This window comes from Rhipicephalus microplus, unplaced genomic scaffold, assembly GCF_043290135.1.
Source record: "Rhipicephalus microplus isolate Deutch F79 unplaced genomic scaffold, USDA_Rmic scaffold_21, whole genome shotgun sequence".
In the NCBI taxonomy this organism is placed as follows: domain Eukaryota; kingdom Metazoa; phylum Arthropoda; class Arachnida; order Ixodida; family Ixodidae; genus Rhipicephalus; species Rhipicephalus microplus.
This window is the reverse complement of record NW_027464594.1, coordinates 1,151,679-1,168,090: the sequence shown is the minus strand read 5'-3', so window position 1 is coordinate 1,168,090 and position 16,412 is coordinate 1,151,679. Positions and strand designations below refer to the sequence as shown.

The following is a 16,412-nucleotide window of genomic DNA, read 5'->3' as shown; positions in this document are numbered from 1 at the left end:
TGCACCAGTAACGTACTTTCGTGATCCATTGGGGTACCGTCATATCGAATTTGGTACAAGTGAAGCAAGTAAAACGGCCGCGAGCGCATCATGAGCGTTGCGTGTAATCAAGTTCTTACATGACACGCATCTCATAATTATCATGTTTGCAACAGTCACATACCTTCGTCATCCATTCAGGTCATGTGATACCAAATTTGGTACATGAACCTAGCGAAACGGCAGCGCGCGCATATGCGTGTGGCACGTAGCCATGTTGTTACATGACACGCATGTCATGACTTTCATGTTAGGGTCTACCACTTGTTGTCGCCACGCAGTCATGTCAAACAATATACCAGTTTTGCAACATTTTATGAGAACGAAACCACCGCAAGAGCAGCAAGACCATAAAATGTAAATCATTACTTTCATGAGATACATGTCACGATTTTCCTGTTATGACTAGTCATTTATGCGTGTCATACAGTCATGTTATAGCATTCTAAGTTTTGTATCAATACTATTCTCTAAACGGCCAAGGAAGGCAGAAGCCGTAGATAGATAGATAGATAGATAGATAGATAGATAGATAGATAGATAGATAGATAGATAGATAGATAGATAGATAGATAGATAGATAGATAGATAGATAGATAGATAGATAGATACGCTCAAAGTCACCGAAGTTAGCAAAGGAATGGTTCGCATTTAAAAAAGCTGGAATCGACTGCGTTGACCCCGCGACTGTAAAGAAAAAAATGTCAGAGTTCCAGCAGGAATGGAACCCCAGCATTCTGCCTGGTAACCATGCACTCTACAACAGAGACACGCCAGGTCTCGCAGCCACTTTTTAAGTAGACCACAATGTTTGTGAAGTGTGCATTCGGGATGCAGTGGTGGCTACCAATTTTATAGACATTACATATGTACTCCTACATTGCCGCCGTCACGTCGGGTTAAGATAAACTGTAGTTAAACGTCATCCGCCAAAGATGATTGACAGTTTGTATCAACCAAAGAACGTTGCGAACATACGTGGGTAGTTTATATCAAGAGCATTGAGAAAAATCTTTAACTCCACGAAGTCAATGACGAAGTGTAGGTGAAGCTGCAGGTGTTAGGCTCATAACCTCTACGTCCATCTCGCTGAGTAGTGTAACGAACGGACATGTGAACGCACAGAATCATGAACGGACGGACAGGTGGCCGTATGGATAGACGGTAGGACGCACGGATGGACAGATGGATTGAAGGTGAATGGATGTGTGGACGAATGGACGGGCGGATGGCGCAAGTGATCATGTTTGTGCTGCTTATTGTTTGCACATACTCTTTAGTTTTTGTTGTGTAAGTGTGATGTACCAGTTTGGGTTTTGCGGGGCGTGATAGACGTTAACTAGGTCGGCCCTAAGGTGTATATTCATGTAAACAGTACATACGTACTCCTATCATACAGCCGTCCCATCGGGTTAACTACAATTTCTGTAAAGCGCCATCCACTGAAGCTCATTTATGTAAAAATGTCCAGGGCCGCCATACTCACCGGTACAAGCACTACATATCAGCTTACCGCTAACCGCTATCTGCTAAGCTGATAAAGTCATGCTGCTGTTGGCATCTTTGCGCAACAGAATACATGTCACTGCTTAACGTATGTTTGTGAGTACAACATTTGTAAAACCCTCAGTGCCATTTCGTAACATCTCGCTCAATAAAAAATTACAAAACACTGTCACCTTCCCAACGCATGCTTCGAACGTCGATTCCCAAGGTACGAGAGAGCTTCGAGTTTTTTTATTTCTCCCAATCAAACAAATAAATAAAAAGATTCAATAGAATTTTCTCAACCTAGGTTAAGCGCTCACAAAACAACGTTTCACTTACACTCTTATAAATCACAATAGTGACAGAACAATATAGAATACTCAGAATACCAACGCTTTATAATAGTCGGTGACTTTAATGTAGACATTAAGGACCTTCAGATTCTGGTTCACACACTAGTAATCATTCACTTCTTGAAGACGCGAGAATTTGTTTTCGTTTGATTTATTTCTTTTCTGCATTTTTTATATATCTCTATATACATAAATATACAAATACTGGATGTTATGGTGCCGGTGAAAATCTACTGAGTGTGTTATTGTAGTTGTTATGGCAATAAATATTTCAATTGGGGCCGGCTTGGGTACAGGCATTTTCATTCTACTGGGGAGATTTTCAGATGTACAGCGCACACAGTGAAGCTTTGAAAATAGGCAGGTTGCTCTACAACGGAATTAACTTTATCAAACGGTAAACGAAAATGGCGCTATTAAACGGTACCCCTCTTTAGTTTTTGACGTACTTAGGTAAAGACCATAGACACCATTCTTTGGCTTCGTCTCTGTGGGCTTTTTAGTGGAGTGTCTAAGTGGAAGTTCAACTTCTGGGCGACCACACATTAAGTCGAGGCTATCGCATCGTAAATGTTTAGTAAGGGAGGTGCTCAAACAACCGACACTTCTTATTGCCAATGTAAGAATACTGGAGGTAAAATGTGCTTACCGAGCAATTTATTGGTTGGGTTGTCTTATTTCTGAAGTGTTCTGCAACATGGCAATGATCGCAGTCAAATAGCTTGTAGAAATCCTTGGGAAAACCAATTTCCTCGTCAAGAGCAGGCTTTGGTTTGTCATTCCAGCATATATCACGATTGCTTCTGAAAAGATTCAAGGGATATTCAGATGTACGACAACAGTTCGCACGTTGCCTTGAAGGAACCATGAACCACCACTCGTACGTGGTGCGAAAACATGTGCGGATTGCAGGCAGTGCTATGAATATTCCAGTGAAATGTGACCGTAATGCGCGGCAAGCAGATTTTACAAGGTGAGTGCGACCTTGCTAGTTTCTCAGACGCTCTTTTTTCCTAGATACCCGCGCTTACTAGATTCTCTGCTACATGGGCTCGCTGTTTTGCCGTTAAACAGCTGGGAGCATGCTATTCCCCAATAGCGGGGGTAAATCAAAAACGACGTTCAGATAAGGTCTGCTTTTTAGATAAGCAGACCTTATGTGAACGACGGCACTTATCTGGACGACGTTCAGATAAGTGCCGCCATGGGCTGATATTCTATCACATAATTGGCTTGCATTGCACAGTTAGCCTCACTTGCGAGCATGAATCACTACGGGAGAGAGCGTCCGCATCTCATTATGCACGATGAATGTCCTGTCGTGCGCTGAAGTAACTTCTTTCCCCCGTTCCATTATTTTCTGCATTTCTGGCAGCGTTTTCGCCAGGACGAGAGCACGCAACACACCTCTGCGACTTTGGTTGTCCTTGACTGATATAAAAACAATTTTCGATAATTGAGTCTTGTAAAAAGGAACCACGATCCTGGGATCATTCTCCACTTACTTGGCAAAGTGTTTCTTGACCTTTATTAAGTCCGGCTGGGGAGAGATTGTTTGCGCCATGTCATCAGAAACGTTTAAAAGTATTTGGAATATTGCACCTTTTATTTGAAATTTCTGTTTGTTAATCTAGAAAAGGACGACGACGAACTGTGTGCCTAGAGGTACGCTTTTCGAGTATACTATTATATGCAAACTTTGCGTAGGCCCTATTCTAAAGCCTTGTTGCACTCCTTTTTTTGGAAGTGCTGAGTACAAACTGAGATCTATAATATTACTAGAAAGGCATGTTCTGCGGCTGTCTCTTGGGCTACTTAGGTGTGTTCCGAATAAGGTGCTTTATGGGGAAGCTCAAATCATTCCACTTGTTGCAAGAATTTGACAGCTTACCGTACAAAACTTTTTAAAGCTCTACAATGCGTCCCTCTCTGTTCTGAGACAGTTTTCATCAAATAACCATATTCTTTTATTTTTTCAGCACTTGTGGTCTTGTTATTAAAGGTTCCAAGTGATTTTCGTCGGGTCTCTCTTATCAAACCGTCACGTTTCTCTTCAGAACTACCCAAACCCTGAGCTCGTTGCATCTTGACTTAGTCTTCGATGGTATTTAAAAAAATGCTAAGTTACTTCCAAAGCGTGTTCTGGAGGACCTTCTTCAAAACTATAGTCATTTTCCCCCTAGCGTGGTTGTTTCTACGGACGCAACGCAACATATTCAGAAGGCCAGAGTAGACAGTTTTTCTCGTCAGCTTAGTCGGTGTTTTGCGCTCCGACTGCCATACTCCTCACCATTTTTTCTGGTAGAATCATTACCGAATACAGTAGCCATTAAAACACTAACTCTTCGGAAATAAAAAGCTAATATTACTTCGGATGCCTTTTCTGTTTACACGCATTTAACGTCCACCAAGCAGTCCCCTATTGTCAGGATATTTTGGTCTTTCCTACCGCATGCTCTATCAGAAGTTTGGTTCATTTTGGGTCTCCGGGCAGGCTAGAATCATACTAAATAAAACTGCTGACTCGCTTGCTTCGGCGTCTTTAAATTTCCCAGTGGTACAAGTAGTTCCAAAGTTTTCTTTTATTACTGCAGAACGATTGAAACGCCTGTTATTGTTAAAAACAACAGAACAACGCTCCTACAATTTGCAGACTTTAGACACTCGCAGTTCACATGGAACACCGCAAAATATCTTTCCCGTCAGTGTGAGTTCACCCTCACAAGCTTTCGCTGTAGAGTTCCTCAGTTGTATTATTATCTTCACCAATCCAGATTTTCATTACCTAACCTATGTGCAGTTTGAAATAAACTGGAAGCCATAGATCGCTTCCTTCTCACATTCCGCTGTTTTGCCTCACTATGCTGAATGGTTCTCGGGGGGGGGGGGCGATTGGTATTCTGGGATTGAGATGTAAAGTGTCCCTGAAACACGTTTTGGGTAACACTGAAGTTAATTCACTAAAAAAGCAAATTGGCTCAAAAATTCAACGCCGCAAAAATTTTAAGAATCTGTCCAGTACGAGCGGAGTTACAAAGATTTGCCACACGCTGCAATCGCATTCTCTCCTCTCTCGTCCAGTCTAAAGCGCTGGAAGCTAAGCAGGGAAGCTAAACAAAAAACGTGGCGCGCGCCTCGTGAGCTTGAGCACTTTTTTTCTTCGAATATGTGACTTTTTTAGTATGATGGCGCGCCCACACGTGGAGTGACGACTTCTTGCGATGATCTCTGTAACGACCGAGTGTGCCATGTTCAAACGAGCCAATGACTTATATATGGGCTTACTACTAGTGATTTTTCAGCTTATTGCGTGATTTGTCGAGAGAAGAGAAAGCAACTTTTAGCTGACTGATATTTTATTGTGAATTCCAGGCCGCGTGCTGCGTTATAATATTTGGCTCGCGTGTTGTCGGGACCCTCTACTACCAATCGACAGCATTTCCTGACTATGCTCAAAAAGTGTTGCAGGGCCCCTTAAAAAAATTGCCCTTTTGTCGTTTGGAGCTAGTGAGTTGGGTGCGGGGCGCAGTGCTAATCTCTCCGCGTTCCAAGAGTTCTTTCAGGCAACCAGAAAGATACGTTGCTAGTGGTACCGCCAGATGAATACAGTTCTTCGTCCCACTTCTCCTATTTGCTATCTTTCAAATCTGGCTTTTAAAATCATTTCACCCTTATCACTTTTTTGTATGTACCTTACCATCCATATGGTTCTTGTTCGATTTTTTCAACAAGCATTGTTTTTTTTTCGTTTTAAGGTACCATGCAGCAAATCTTCCTTTTGGGCGTCAGCCAAGACTTTTTAGGCGACAAGACAAGACATGAGTAACTATTACGTTTTTTTAGCAACAACATGTGACGTCGGAATTATTATATCAGTGTTCATCGGCAATGCACAAGGAGAAGTTCTAATATTAGCCACGTTCAGGAAGTAGACGGGCCCTTATAGAAACAGACAGGACACTGATGTCTACTCAATGAACGGTGAGCAGCCATCTGACGATGACTTCAAACTCGTAGCCAACCGAAAGACAAAGAGCCGTAACACCAGAGCCTTTTCATTCCCTAACACACTGAACAAACGAGCACCACGAGGGCCCGAAACCAACACCATCATTTTCGTCCTCACAGAGTTCAACGGTTGCATTAAGCGCCTCAAACGGCAATTTGTTTCGGCGCTGCTCGAGGAACTAGTCCGAATAAAATCAATGACATCAGAAAGAACCCGCGTGTTACTGTCACGCTGATTGATATTTCGCATGCCGCCACCGCTCGGCGTGCACTACGGAAATAACGTCGAAGGGCTGGATGAAATCAACGTTCGCTCCTACATCCGGGTGGGCTCCAACATCGTCAATGAGGTCATCTGCGACATTGACGCTGCCATTCCCAGCTCCGACTAGAGGGGCCTGGTCAAGTCAGCTAATGAAGCAAGCGTCATCATTAAGGTTGCCTGTTTGGGTACATCACGCTGCGTGAAAATAGACTTTAGAGGCAACTCTCTACCTTGGCACGTAAATATTTGCCTATTACGACACCCATTAAAGTCTTTTGTGCCGAAGTCACTGCAGTGTCACCACTGCATCAAGCTAAGTCACATGCGAAGTGCATGTGAAGGCAAGTGAGTATGTTCGTGCAGCGCTGAAACCCATTCCGCGGACAACTCTCATGTTAATGTTGTAATGTTCCCAAGGGTTCCAATTGCGGTGGACACCACGAAGCTTCCTAAAAAAATATGGCCCACAAATTAAAACAATGTCCCCACCTCCCCGAAAGGGATCGTGAGGAAATACGAATGCATTTTAAGCACCGAGATAGGGTCCTGTTGCCGTCAGACATTCGCCTTCACCGACTTCTGTCATCGCCTTGAGCTGGCGCCCAGCCAGGAACGGTCGACAGTGAGGAGCACGCTTCACTCCATCGGACGGGAGAGTGGGTTGCAGGCAGAAGAGAGAGGGAATGGCCAGAGAAGAAGCGGCGAAGCACTGCACTGTCATTGTACCTAATGGCCATAATGTCAGCGTCTTATCAACACAAACGCTACACAAGCGCTGGCAGCACAAACGCTCCAAACGTGTTTCAGACGCACTGCAGTGAGGTTTCCTCCCGAATTCACCACCGCAAAAATTTTGAAAATTCTTTTATGCTAATATATATTCCTCTTTGCAACTGCCTTCTCTCTTTCGTGTGACGAAAGCGCTGGAAGACAAGCAAAAAAGAAAGGCATGGGCAAACATATATATATATATATATATATATATATATATATATATATATATATATATATATATATATATATATATATATATATATATATATATATGTATATATATATATATACGAAGTGATCATCTCTCCTGACCTTGAACACTGCTTTTTTTTCGATTGTGCGGATTTTCAGTGCAATGGCACGGGCACGCATGAACAAGTCACGGCATCCCATGGCGGCCCTTGTAACGACCAAGCGCGCCATTCTCAAAGAAGCAATGGCTGATACTTGGGCTAGTGCACGGTGGCAGGAAAGGAACCTTTCCTTTTTCCGTGGGCTAGAGTGTACTAGAAGGTTTGAGTGGCGTGACCGCGCCACGCCGCCTGATGCCTTCCGCGTTTCCCGTAGCGGCAGCGCTGCAGTCGAACAGTACTAAAAGAGTCGCGCGCCGTGCGCACGAAAGGCTATGCGCTTCAGCTCCTCCGGCGTCCTTTTTGATGTGCATTTCCTTCTACCTGCCCCTCTGCCTTGTCTAACACATGATGTCACTCATAACATTTGAAGTATGACATGCCAACCCACTCATTTTGAGCTCCATAAAAGCCCTTGTGAGAGATTAAAATTGATTTTAAAAGGGCGTGGCTTATTCTCATTTCTTCTGTCTTGACTCTTTCTTCATTGGTTACGCGTCTACATTATTCAGAATAACTGAGCCAATATTGACGAGTGTCTACATGTGGACGATAACGATGACAGGGCATTTAGTGGGCACGAGGTAGTGGGCCTCTAGCTACTCTCGAGGCCGAAGAAGACGATCTTGTGGCTCAGCTGTTGAGCACACGCTGCTTTCATCGTCCCAAGGTGTATCTGTGTTTTATTCGCGTTGTACCGCGACACTGGTGGAGGAGCTGAGTTGCAACCCTGTCTGATGCTCCACACGCCCGCTGGGAGCCGTTCATCGAGTCCACACGCATTGTCACCTGTAGAAACACCAGTGCATCGCTCCAGTCGATGGTTGCGAGGCCTCGCGCTAGAGCTGACTCACTCGCCGGAACCTGCTAGGCACCGCACACCTCAACCAATGGCCAACGCAAGCCCGCAACAGGTGCCCCAAGGCAGCTTTCCAACGCACCCACTTCAGGTGACCCTCTTTCAACCCCTCATTCCCGATCGCTTTAGTGGCGGTGCCCATGAAGACGTTCACGACTGGCTGGACCACTACGAGCGTGTTGCCAAGGTAAATCAGTGGTCGTAATAAGAAAAGCTTTCACACGCCTATTTCTACCTTGACGACGGTGCTTATACTTTGTATGAGAATAGAGAAGGCAATCTGTCAGCTTGGCCCGACTTTCGACAGAAGTTCATCTATACCTTCGCCAATATCGATAGAAGGGACCGTGCGCAGCAGTTATTGGAGCTACAGGTTTAAAAACCCAACGAAACCGTCGCAATGTTTGCCGAGGACATGACTCGTTTCTTTCAACGAGCTAACCGGCACATGACGGAAGATAAAAAGTTGAGTTACCTCATGCGCGGTGTCAAGGAACAGCTTTTCGCCGGGCTATTGCGCAACCCTCTAAGTACCGTGAATGACTTTATTAAGGAAGCTACAGCTATCGAGCGAGCGCTTCATAAACGCTGCAGGCAATATGACCGCATGTCCTGCAATGTCCCAATCAAGGCTAACGCTATGACATCTGAGAATCAGACCTTCTTACGAGAGTTGATTAGGGAGATAGTTCGCGAAGAACTGCAGAGGTTGCGGAATCCGGTTGCTGAAACTCCCATCGCGTCGATCGCTGAAGTCGTACGCGACGAAATCCACCAAGCGTTGTCTACGGCTAGTCCTAATTCCGTGTCCGTGTCCGTGTCCATATTTACTCTCTCCTCTTCTGTCGTTTTCTCTCGTTCGCTGTCCCTGCTCCTCGCTTATCCTTCCTCTCGATCTCTTTACCTTTTAATTCTATCCTTTTAATTCCTCCTTCACGTCCACCCCTTGTGAGCTACTGTGGAGGAGTCCTCCCCCTGAGAGACAGTTACGGGTCTCACTTTTCTCTTCTTTTCATTTAAAATCACGCACACTCACAATCTGAAAGTGCGCTATATCACTCTGTTGGTTATTCTCTCGCCGAAGTTATGGCTTCACCCACTTACTTGACACGATAATAAAAGCTTCGAACTGACTCTCTGCTGCATTCAGACAGGTACGGTATGCGGCCACCTCTCGGGTTGGATGTCAAGTATTCTTCTTCTTCGTTTTTGGGACATTCACCCCACCTGCCATTATCTTTCCAGGCTCCTAACCTGTAAAAAGAAATAATAAATGATGTTTTGTTGCTTCCGGCTAAGACAAGTTTCACAACACATTTCTACGGGTGACTTAATGTGCATAATTTTATTCATTCACTATGGAAATATTTCTACAGCGCAACGCAATGGTGAAAAAGCTGCAGCACCGCGCGGTCATTGGTCATTGCTGTGCTACGTTACTCAATATGCAAACGAGTCCTCCGCGCGCAGAAGACGTTGATTCACACAATACCGCTTTACGTATACTAACCCCGGAATTCAGAGATGTTACTTGGCTAACGACTTCACCTTAACTTGAGCAAGTCGGCGTGAAGCAAGCAGCGGACTTCAAAACGCCCAAGTTCGCCTTCGCGTTTCATAGATGCTCAGGCTGTCTTGCTTGGTCAAGTCAAGAACGGGCTTCGAAGCAGAAACTCGCTGCTCGCCTGCTAACGAGGGTAATAATGAAGTTGTTCGCGTAAGGCATGCATTACATAAAAAAAGACCATACGTTTTAAAATAACTATAAAAACGAAGAGCCACGAGCATATTCTTGCCATTTTACGGCTAACGAGCGGCACGTGGTGCCTGCCGCCACAGCGATGCGCAGTGTTGCTTCTGTAAAGCGTTCGTTGTCCGCTGGTTTTAGTGGCCACCCAAATGCGGGGTGTTTCTCCATTGGTGCTTGTTTGGAGCCGAAACAAGCATCGCGTTGGGTTCTTCCGTCGTTTTTTTTTTCAATCGAACGCCATGGCATGTATTTGTGCTGACCTGGCTCACAAGGTGACGCAATTTTCATGGTATTTGCCTTTCTGTTCGCCTGTGTGCGTGCCTGTAGTGGGCTAGGTTTCAGTTATATATGAAAAAAAAACAAGTTCTGGGAACAACTGTGATTCGTATCCTTTCGTTGAGCTTGGTAAACAAGAGAAAAAGCGGGTGTCAGGACATTGCCCTCAGCAGAATTCTGTTTCGCGGAGTGCAGCAGTGTCTTGCTGCATGATGGTGAAGCGGATAAAAAAACCCGTGATAGGATTACCTCTTTTTTATATGTGCGGAATTTTACGTAGCGTTGTGCTACAAGTGATTCTTTTCTGAGCGAGAAACAGCGCCCTAGACGGGACGAAAGGATAGACGAGCCACACAGACACAGCGCTGAGTCAATTTTGTACCGAAAGAGGCGGAATTGTCATCGTGTTTAAGAAAAAAACAGAAATGGCCTTTGCGGTTGTGGAACACTTCGACGTCGTCCCCTCCGAAGCTATTATTACGCACGTGTGTGTAGTCGACACAGCCTGTAACTCCAGGGAACTCAGCCACTTCATAAAAGTCCCGCATAAGCATAGAAAGTGCTGCCGGATGCGGAAAGCGCACCAGCATTGCGCACAGGTGCTTTGCGATGAGTAGCGTAACTTTTCCTACTGCACGGCAAACTGTCGACTACTGAATGCGGACGAGATTCCCGGTGACTGTTTAGAATGTGCCAGCACCGTAAAACCCGAGAGCCATCAGTAGGAGTAACACTGGAGGCACAGGCTGTCCTCGGTTGTCCCCACTTTCACGGAGCGGCAACATACCCAGCAGCTACCGCACGGCGTTCTTCGTGAATCTGTATTGAGCGTGAAATTGTTCCTCGTCGTAGAACTTCATCGGATTTCCTCGGGCACGTAAAGCGGGTGCAAGAATCTTCGGCAGGCAGTGCGCCTCAGAAAATGCTTCGCTTATGGCGAGGCAAGCAAACTCAAAAGCCGCCAGCCACCGTGCGACATCCATTCGAGAGGTGGCCATGTTGGAATAACGCATGAAGTCGCTTTCAAGCTAGCCCCGCAGCTGACTTGAAACTTGTCCTGACTTCGACCGAGCCAAGTCACCTTCAAGTCGTCCGCAAGTTCGAGAACAATTTATGGTGAGCGGCAAGACTGCCTTTAGTCAAGAACGAGTCAAGTACGAGTCAAGTAACATCTCTACATTCGGGGGTAACGTATACGTATACTCACCCTAGCATCCTCCAGTTCGGCCAGATATAGTCTTGTGTCACTTGACGGCCACTGAATGAGTTAAGCATTATGAAGGATAACGGCACTTGTTCATGCGATTTGGTTCTGGTTTCATTTCTGGACCGCCAATGCTCAAAAGCAAAGGCTGCAGCTCAGCTGAAGGCTACCTTTGTGTCCAAGCTGCTCAAAAAGCTTCAGGGTATTATTTATTTGGTGGTTGAAACCATACCTAAGGCCTGTCCAACTGCTGTGTTCAGGACATGGTCGTGCGCTACCTTAGTGGGTACTTTAGCAGAAAACTGGCAAAGGTAACAAGGTGCCTAGACTGTCTGTATCATTCCTCAAAAGATTAAGCTCGCGTGCGCAGAGGGGGCATCTGAAAGAGAGGGGGGGGGGGGGTGCCAGGTCTGCTCCGTACATTGATTTTTTGATAGGGAGGGGGGTGCTTCTATGAACCTTGGCGCACCCCCTCCTACCCTCAAACCCTGCGCACGGTTATGTTCACAGTACCCTTGACGAATACGCAGCTCTGCCTAAACCACTCGAAATTGACCTCACTTTATCAGGTTTTTCAAAGAAGGCTGCCCACGTCATCCTAAATGATGCCTCTTTTCACCGTTAGTGCTGTTGTGGAACCTGTGCTAGGGGCCTTTGGAGAAAATGCTGTAGTCGAGTACCCCTTTTGGATTGTGCTTTAAAAGTTGAAGCAGGCCCTACTGTCTTCTTTGAGAATTACTACTCATGGTCATGACGGGATGGCTAGATAGAGTTGTAAAGTTTTTGTTGTGAAGAGAATGTTCTTTTTTTTAAGAAAAACATTTAGGAACTACAGCTTGCTGAAGGGGTGACAAATTTCAGAAGCAAGATGAAGATGCTGCCATATTTCACCTGGCACTCTTTATTGTTAGCCATCAAGCAAAGCTTGTCGTGTAAGCAGTATAAAACATGCATACTGTTTTTCGATAACGTCTTTTTTGTAAAAAGCATAAAACATTACTACTGCTTTTCTAGGACATTTTTGTATCTACAGTAAGTCAAGTTGTCTGCAGGGATAAAGACCTTTACAAGTTTTTGGGCCACTCTTGGTCTGCGCAAGACGAAAGTGGCTGAAATTGAGGCAGCAGCTGTAAAAACTACGCTGAAAATGCTCACTCGCTTAGAAGTTCCCGCATTTTAAATATATATATGCCGAATAATTATTCACAAATGATTAGTGCCCGACGCATACAGATGAACTCGCGCACGGAGCTGATGCGGGAACATCGTTTGAAAAAATAATGAATGTTTATTTGGACTGCCTACCATCCTTCATCGCTTTACTGTTTCCTATTGCACTGAAAAACATACCGTCTGAAGGGTCAAACCACCCAGTGGTTACTCTGCGAAGTGAGTAAAAATTTTCAAAAACATATTTTTTTATTTGCCTGTGATCTCCTACTGGTATGATGATTGCCCCTAGCAATGGTAGAGGCAATGGCGAATATAGCACAGGTGACAGTCGAAAAGTGGAACCAGGAGAAGTTTTGTGGCTTTAGAAGGTTTTGTTTAATGCTAGAACAATGATTTTGTGGTCGTTTAAAGCCCGTAAAGTGTCAAATAAAGTATATCAGTACTGTTCATTCATCCAACGTATATTAGAATTGTTCAGCCTGAAACATTAGCTTGGTCACGCAGTAAAGGTTGTGTGTTCCAGAAACACTGGTACTGCAGCGTTGTAAAACGAGCTGTATATAGCGGTACCCCTCCTACTGAGCGTGCAAACAAACATAAGGTGTCCTTTAAGAAACAACAGAAAGTCTTTGCTGTCTTTCATTTGTGTTGCGTTGTTGGAATGCATATGTGCTATGAGGGCCATTACTGACGTCTTAATAAAGCAAAATGGCATGGCACAATCTTCTTCAATGTCGAAGTTCCGTGAATAATGGTGTGCACTTTACGCATGAGGACTCGCTCAACATTACTAGGTTACGTTGGACTTATGTTCACGGTTCGAACATTTCCTTTTAAGTCAGTCCCTGTTATTAGTCGAAGACCTGTTTTAGGTGCGATGCAACTCTTTGATTAGCATGTGTAGCGCTCTCCCTCCGTACCAACGTGCCGCATGCCGTGTGTGTTGGCGTGGTGCCAAGTAGGCCACACCACTGCTGTGCCTTAACGTCACGTTCTTCTTGCAGTGCACGCTGACGTCACTTTCTCCCTCGCCGGCCGTGCGCTTGTCGTGGCGCCCACCTCTGCCATCTCGTCCGTTCTCCCGCAACTTCCACCGCGAACGCCGCTCGCTACCCATCCGACTCATCGGTTCACGCCTGACGCGTGCCTGATGGATGAGTTGAGACATGTCTGTACGTGTCGCTTATAAGAGCTACGTAAGCCATCGCTTTAAATGAATTTTCCAGCGCTGATTGCAGCACCCGCTTTCACTCCGTTCACCGCGTGACGCCACCCAAGCAACGCTGCTGCTTCGCATGTCATGAGGGTTTTCTTCAGGGAGATAGTCCAAGTTTTCAGGGGCGAAGCTCCTTAAGACCTCACGATGTCTGCCGTCTCCCGTCTGTCCGTAACACGTCTTCATCTGTCTGAAACTTCTGAACCATTTTCCATGTAACCTTCAACTTATAAGCAACAGAGGGCGTTGGTGGTAACCGTTTTGCATGTAACCTTAAACTTAAAAGCAACAGAGGGCGCTGTGATTAATTCTAGATGTGATGGCGCTGCTGTCAACGCTGTATATATATAATAACGTTCCATACCACACATTCTCTTCTCTCATATGGACGAAGACGAACGCAGGAAAGCGCGACGTGCTGAGTATCAGCGTCGCCGTCGACGAGAAGCTACCGCGGAGACAAAAGAGAAGGAAGTGGATGCACAGCGGCGACGGCGACAAAAAAGTTCTACACCACAGACTAGTGCTAAGGAAGCAAAGGCTAAGCGGAAAAACGCCGAGCTGACGCGCAGTTGAGACAACTTGAAGCGGATGCAAGGCGGCAATACCGACGAGAAAATTCCACTCCAGAGACGATAGCTAATGAAGCTGTGATTATGAAGTCAAGACGTAACCCGGAACTCGGAACCTCATATCAGCTATAAAGAAAAATCACCGCTATATCACAATCGGTTTCAGCACTATCTCTTTGAATAAAAAATTATATAAGTATCACAACTACAATCAGCCTCAGTACTATCTCGGCTTCAATCACAATGATCACCTCCGAAAGCTTCGCCCGATAAGTATCTTCAAGCAGCTTGAAATGCAGTGTTTTTTGGTCTTAGTTCTGTTTTTAATACCGTGACTATACTACACGAGTACACTCCGCGTCAAGCGTCATGACACGTCTAGTGAAAATGAGAAAAGAAACGACAGCAGCAAGACATTAGGAAATAGAAAACAACAAGTTCACAGCCTGAAAACAAATGTGTTTATATTCAAGTCGCAGAAACGTGAAACGGGGGCTTACCACTCTACAAAAAAATTAAAAAAAAACGACATTGTTAAAAAATGACTTTTTAGTTAAACGGAGAGAATTCGGCCGACGTGTTTAAGAATATTGTTAGCCCTCTTCCCCAACTCACCCCCGCAGTTGATTATTATGTCTCAAGATGATTGCAGCGAACGGCAATGCTAGCACAGTCTACTAATGCTATTTATTTGGGTGGATTTTTTAGTGCGCTGTGATAGCTCTGGAAAAGCTTCGTAAAAATATAACGACAGATTCTTGTCAAAGCAAGTGGGTCCGTACAAGACAAGTAAGGATGAGCATGACTTTCAAACATGCTTGTTCTCGCTGTACAACTTCAAAGATGTTGAGTTGGCCCCTTTCAAGCGTGGCCAGAGCGCTCTCAGACCACCAGCTGTACATGTAAGATAACAGCTTCGTTCTGTAACGCAAATTAAAAAAGACGATGCGACATTTGCATTATGTGCCAGTTTTGCTTGCGACGAAAAAAAATTATCTCTAGCGCAGTGGCGTAGGCGGAAATTTTTTTCGAGGGGAGAAGGGCACATTTTTTATATCGAGGGAGTGGAAGGCGCGGGCCAGGGTTGGCCATCCTGGCTGCACTACTGCTCTAGCCACTCTTTCTTCGTCCCGATTCGGAAACCGTTTAAAGACTTTTTGTGCTACACTGGCACAAAGAGGCTGTGTTTTTGAGAAACACTGTTGAATTCACCTCTTCCTTTTTTAGTACACCAAAAGAAGCAAATGGTCGTTTGAATGTCACCTGTACTGCGTTCTACCGGTAGGAATATACAGACAAAAACAAAACATTTTAAGTGAAACTTGTTTACTTACAGCAGGGCTACTTGAAGTGCCATGAGGCGTACGCCGTAGAAATTGGCCCCATCATCATAAATAATTCCCACAGTAGAGTTTCCGAAACATATGGATCGGCGATAAGACAGACCTGCGAAAATATAACTCTGTGAGCAACCGTTAAGTTATAAAACTAAAAGTCGTTATCAACATCATTGAAAATTTGTATTCTGCATTTACTTGGCTGCGTGCGGTGCTCGTTGCAACCATCTGTGCTCATGCGGCTCGCGTGATCTATCTTGGAGGTAGAAAAGTTTTCTATAAGATGGCCGAAAGGAAACTCTGGCTCTAAGTCAAGGGGCTCAAAGAATCACGCTACGGTGATTATCTCAATGAAGGATCACGCATGCTCAAACTTTCTTGTCTTCACTTCAAACGAGTGTGTGTATTGCAACTTAGTTGCCTTAAAAATCTCATTTAATTACCACCAATTCCGGCAGTGCAGCAGGTAGCATTGCACTTGAAGTCGTAAAACAGTACGTCTTCTCAAGACAGGTAGTAACTGTGGAGGCAAAGCACGAGATCGAAGTAATTAGAAGAATTAAAATGGGGTGGAGAACATTCGGAAAGCATTCTGAAATGGTGATTGGTAGATCACCATTAACCCTGAAGAGGAACGTACATATCAGCTGCATATTGCTAGTGGTTACCTATGGAGCAGACAACTGGAGGCTTACAAAGAGTGCTCAGCTGAAATTGAAGACGACGTAGCGAACATTAGAAAGGAAAA

The 16,412-nt window shown here is 44.9% G+C and overlaps 1 protein-coding gene across 3 annotated transcripts in view; it reads right to left on the bottom strand.

The window, feature by feature from the left end:
- The window catches only part of LOC142785383 (uncharacterized), a 255,405-nt gene that overhangs the window by 18,152 nt on the left and 220,841 nt on the right, over positions 1–16,412 (bottom strand). For all 3 annotated transcript variants that reach the window (XM_075883863.1, XM_075883864.1, XM_075883862.1), the window contains 3 exons: positions 15,662–15,773; positions 9,241–9,390; positions 2,530–2,683 (listed from right to left, as the gene is read on the bottom strand). In XM_075883863.1, coding sequence (XP_075739978.1) covers positions 2,530–2,683; positions 9,241–9,390; positions 15,662–15,773 — 416 coding nt within the window. The remainder of the gene's footprint in view (positions 1–2,529; positions 2,684–9,240; positions 9,391–15,661; positions 15,774–16,412) is intronic.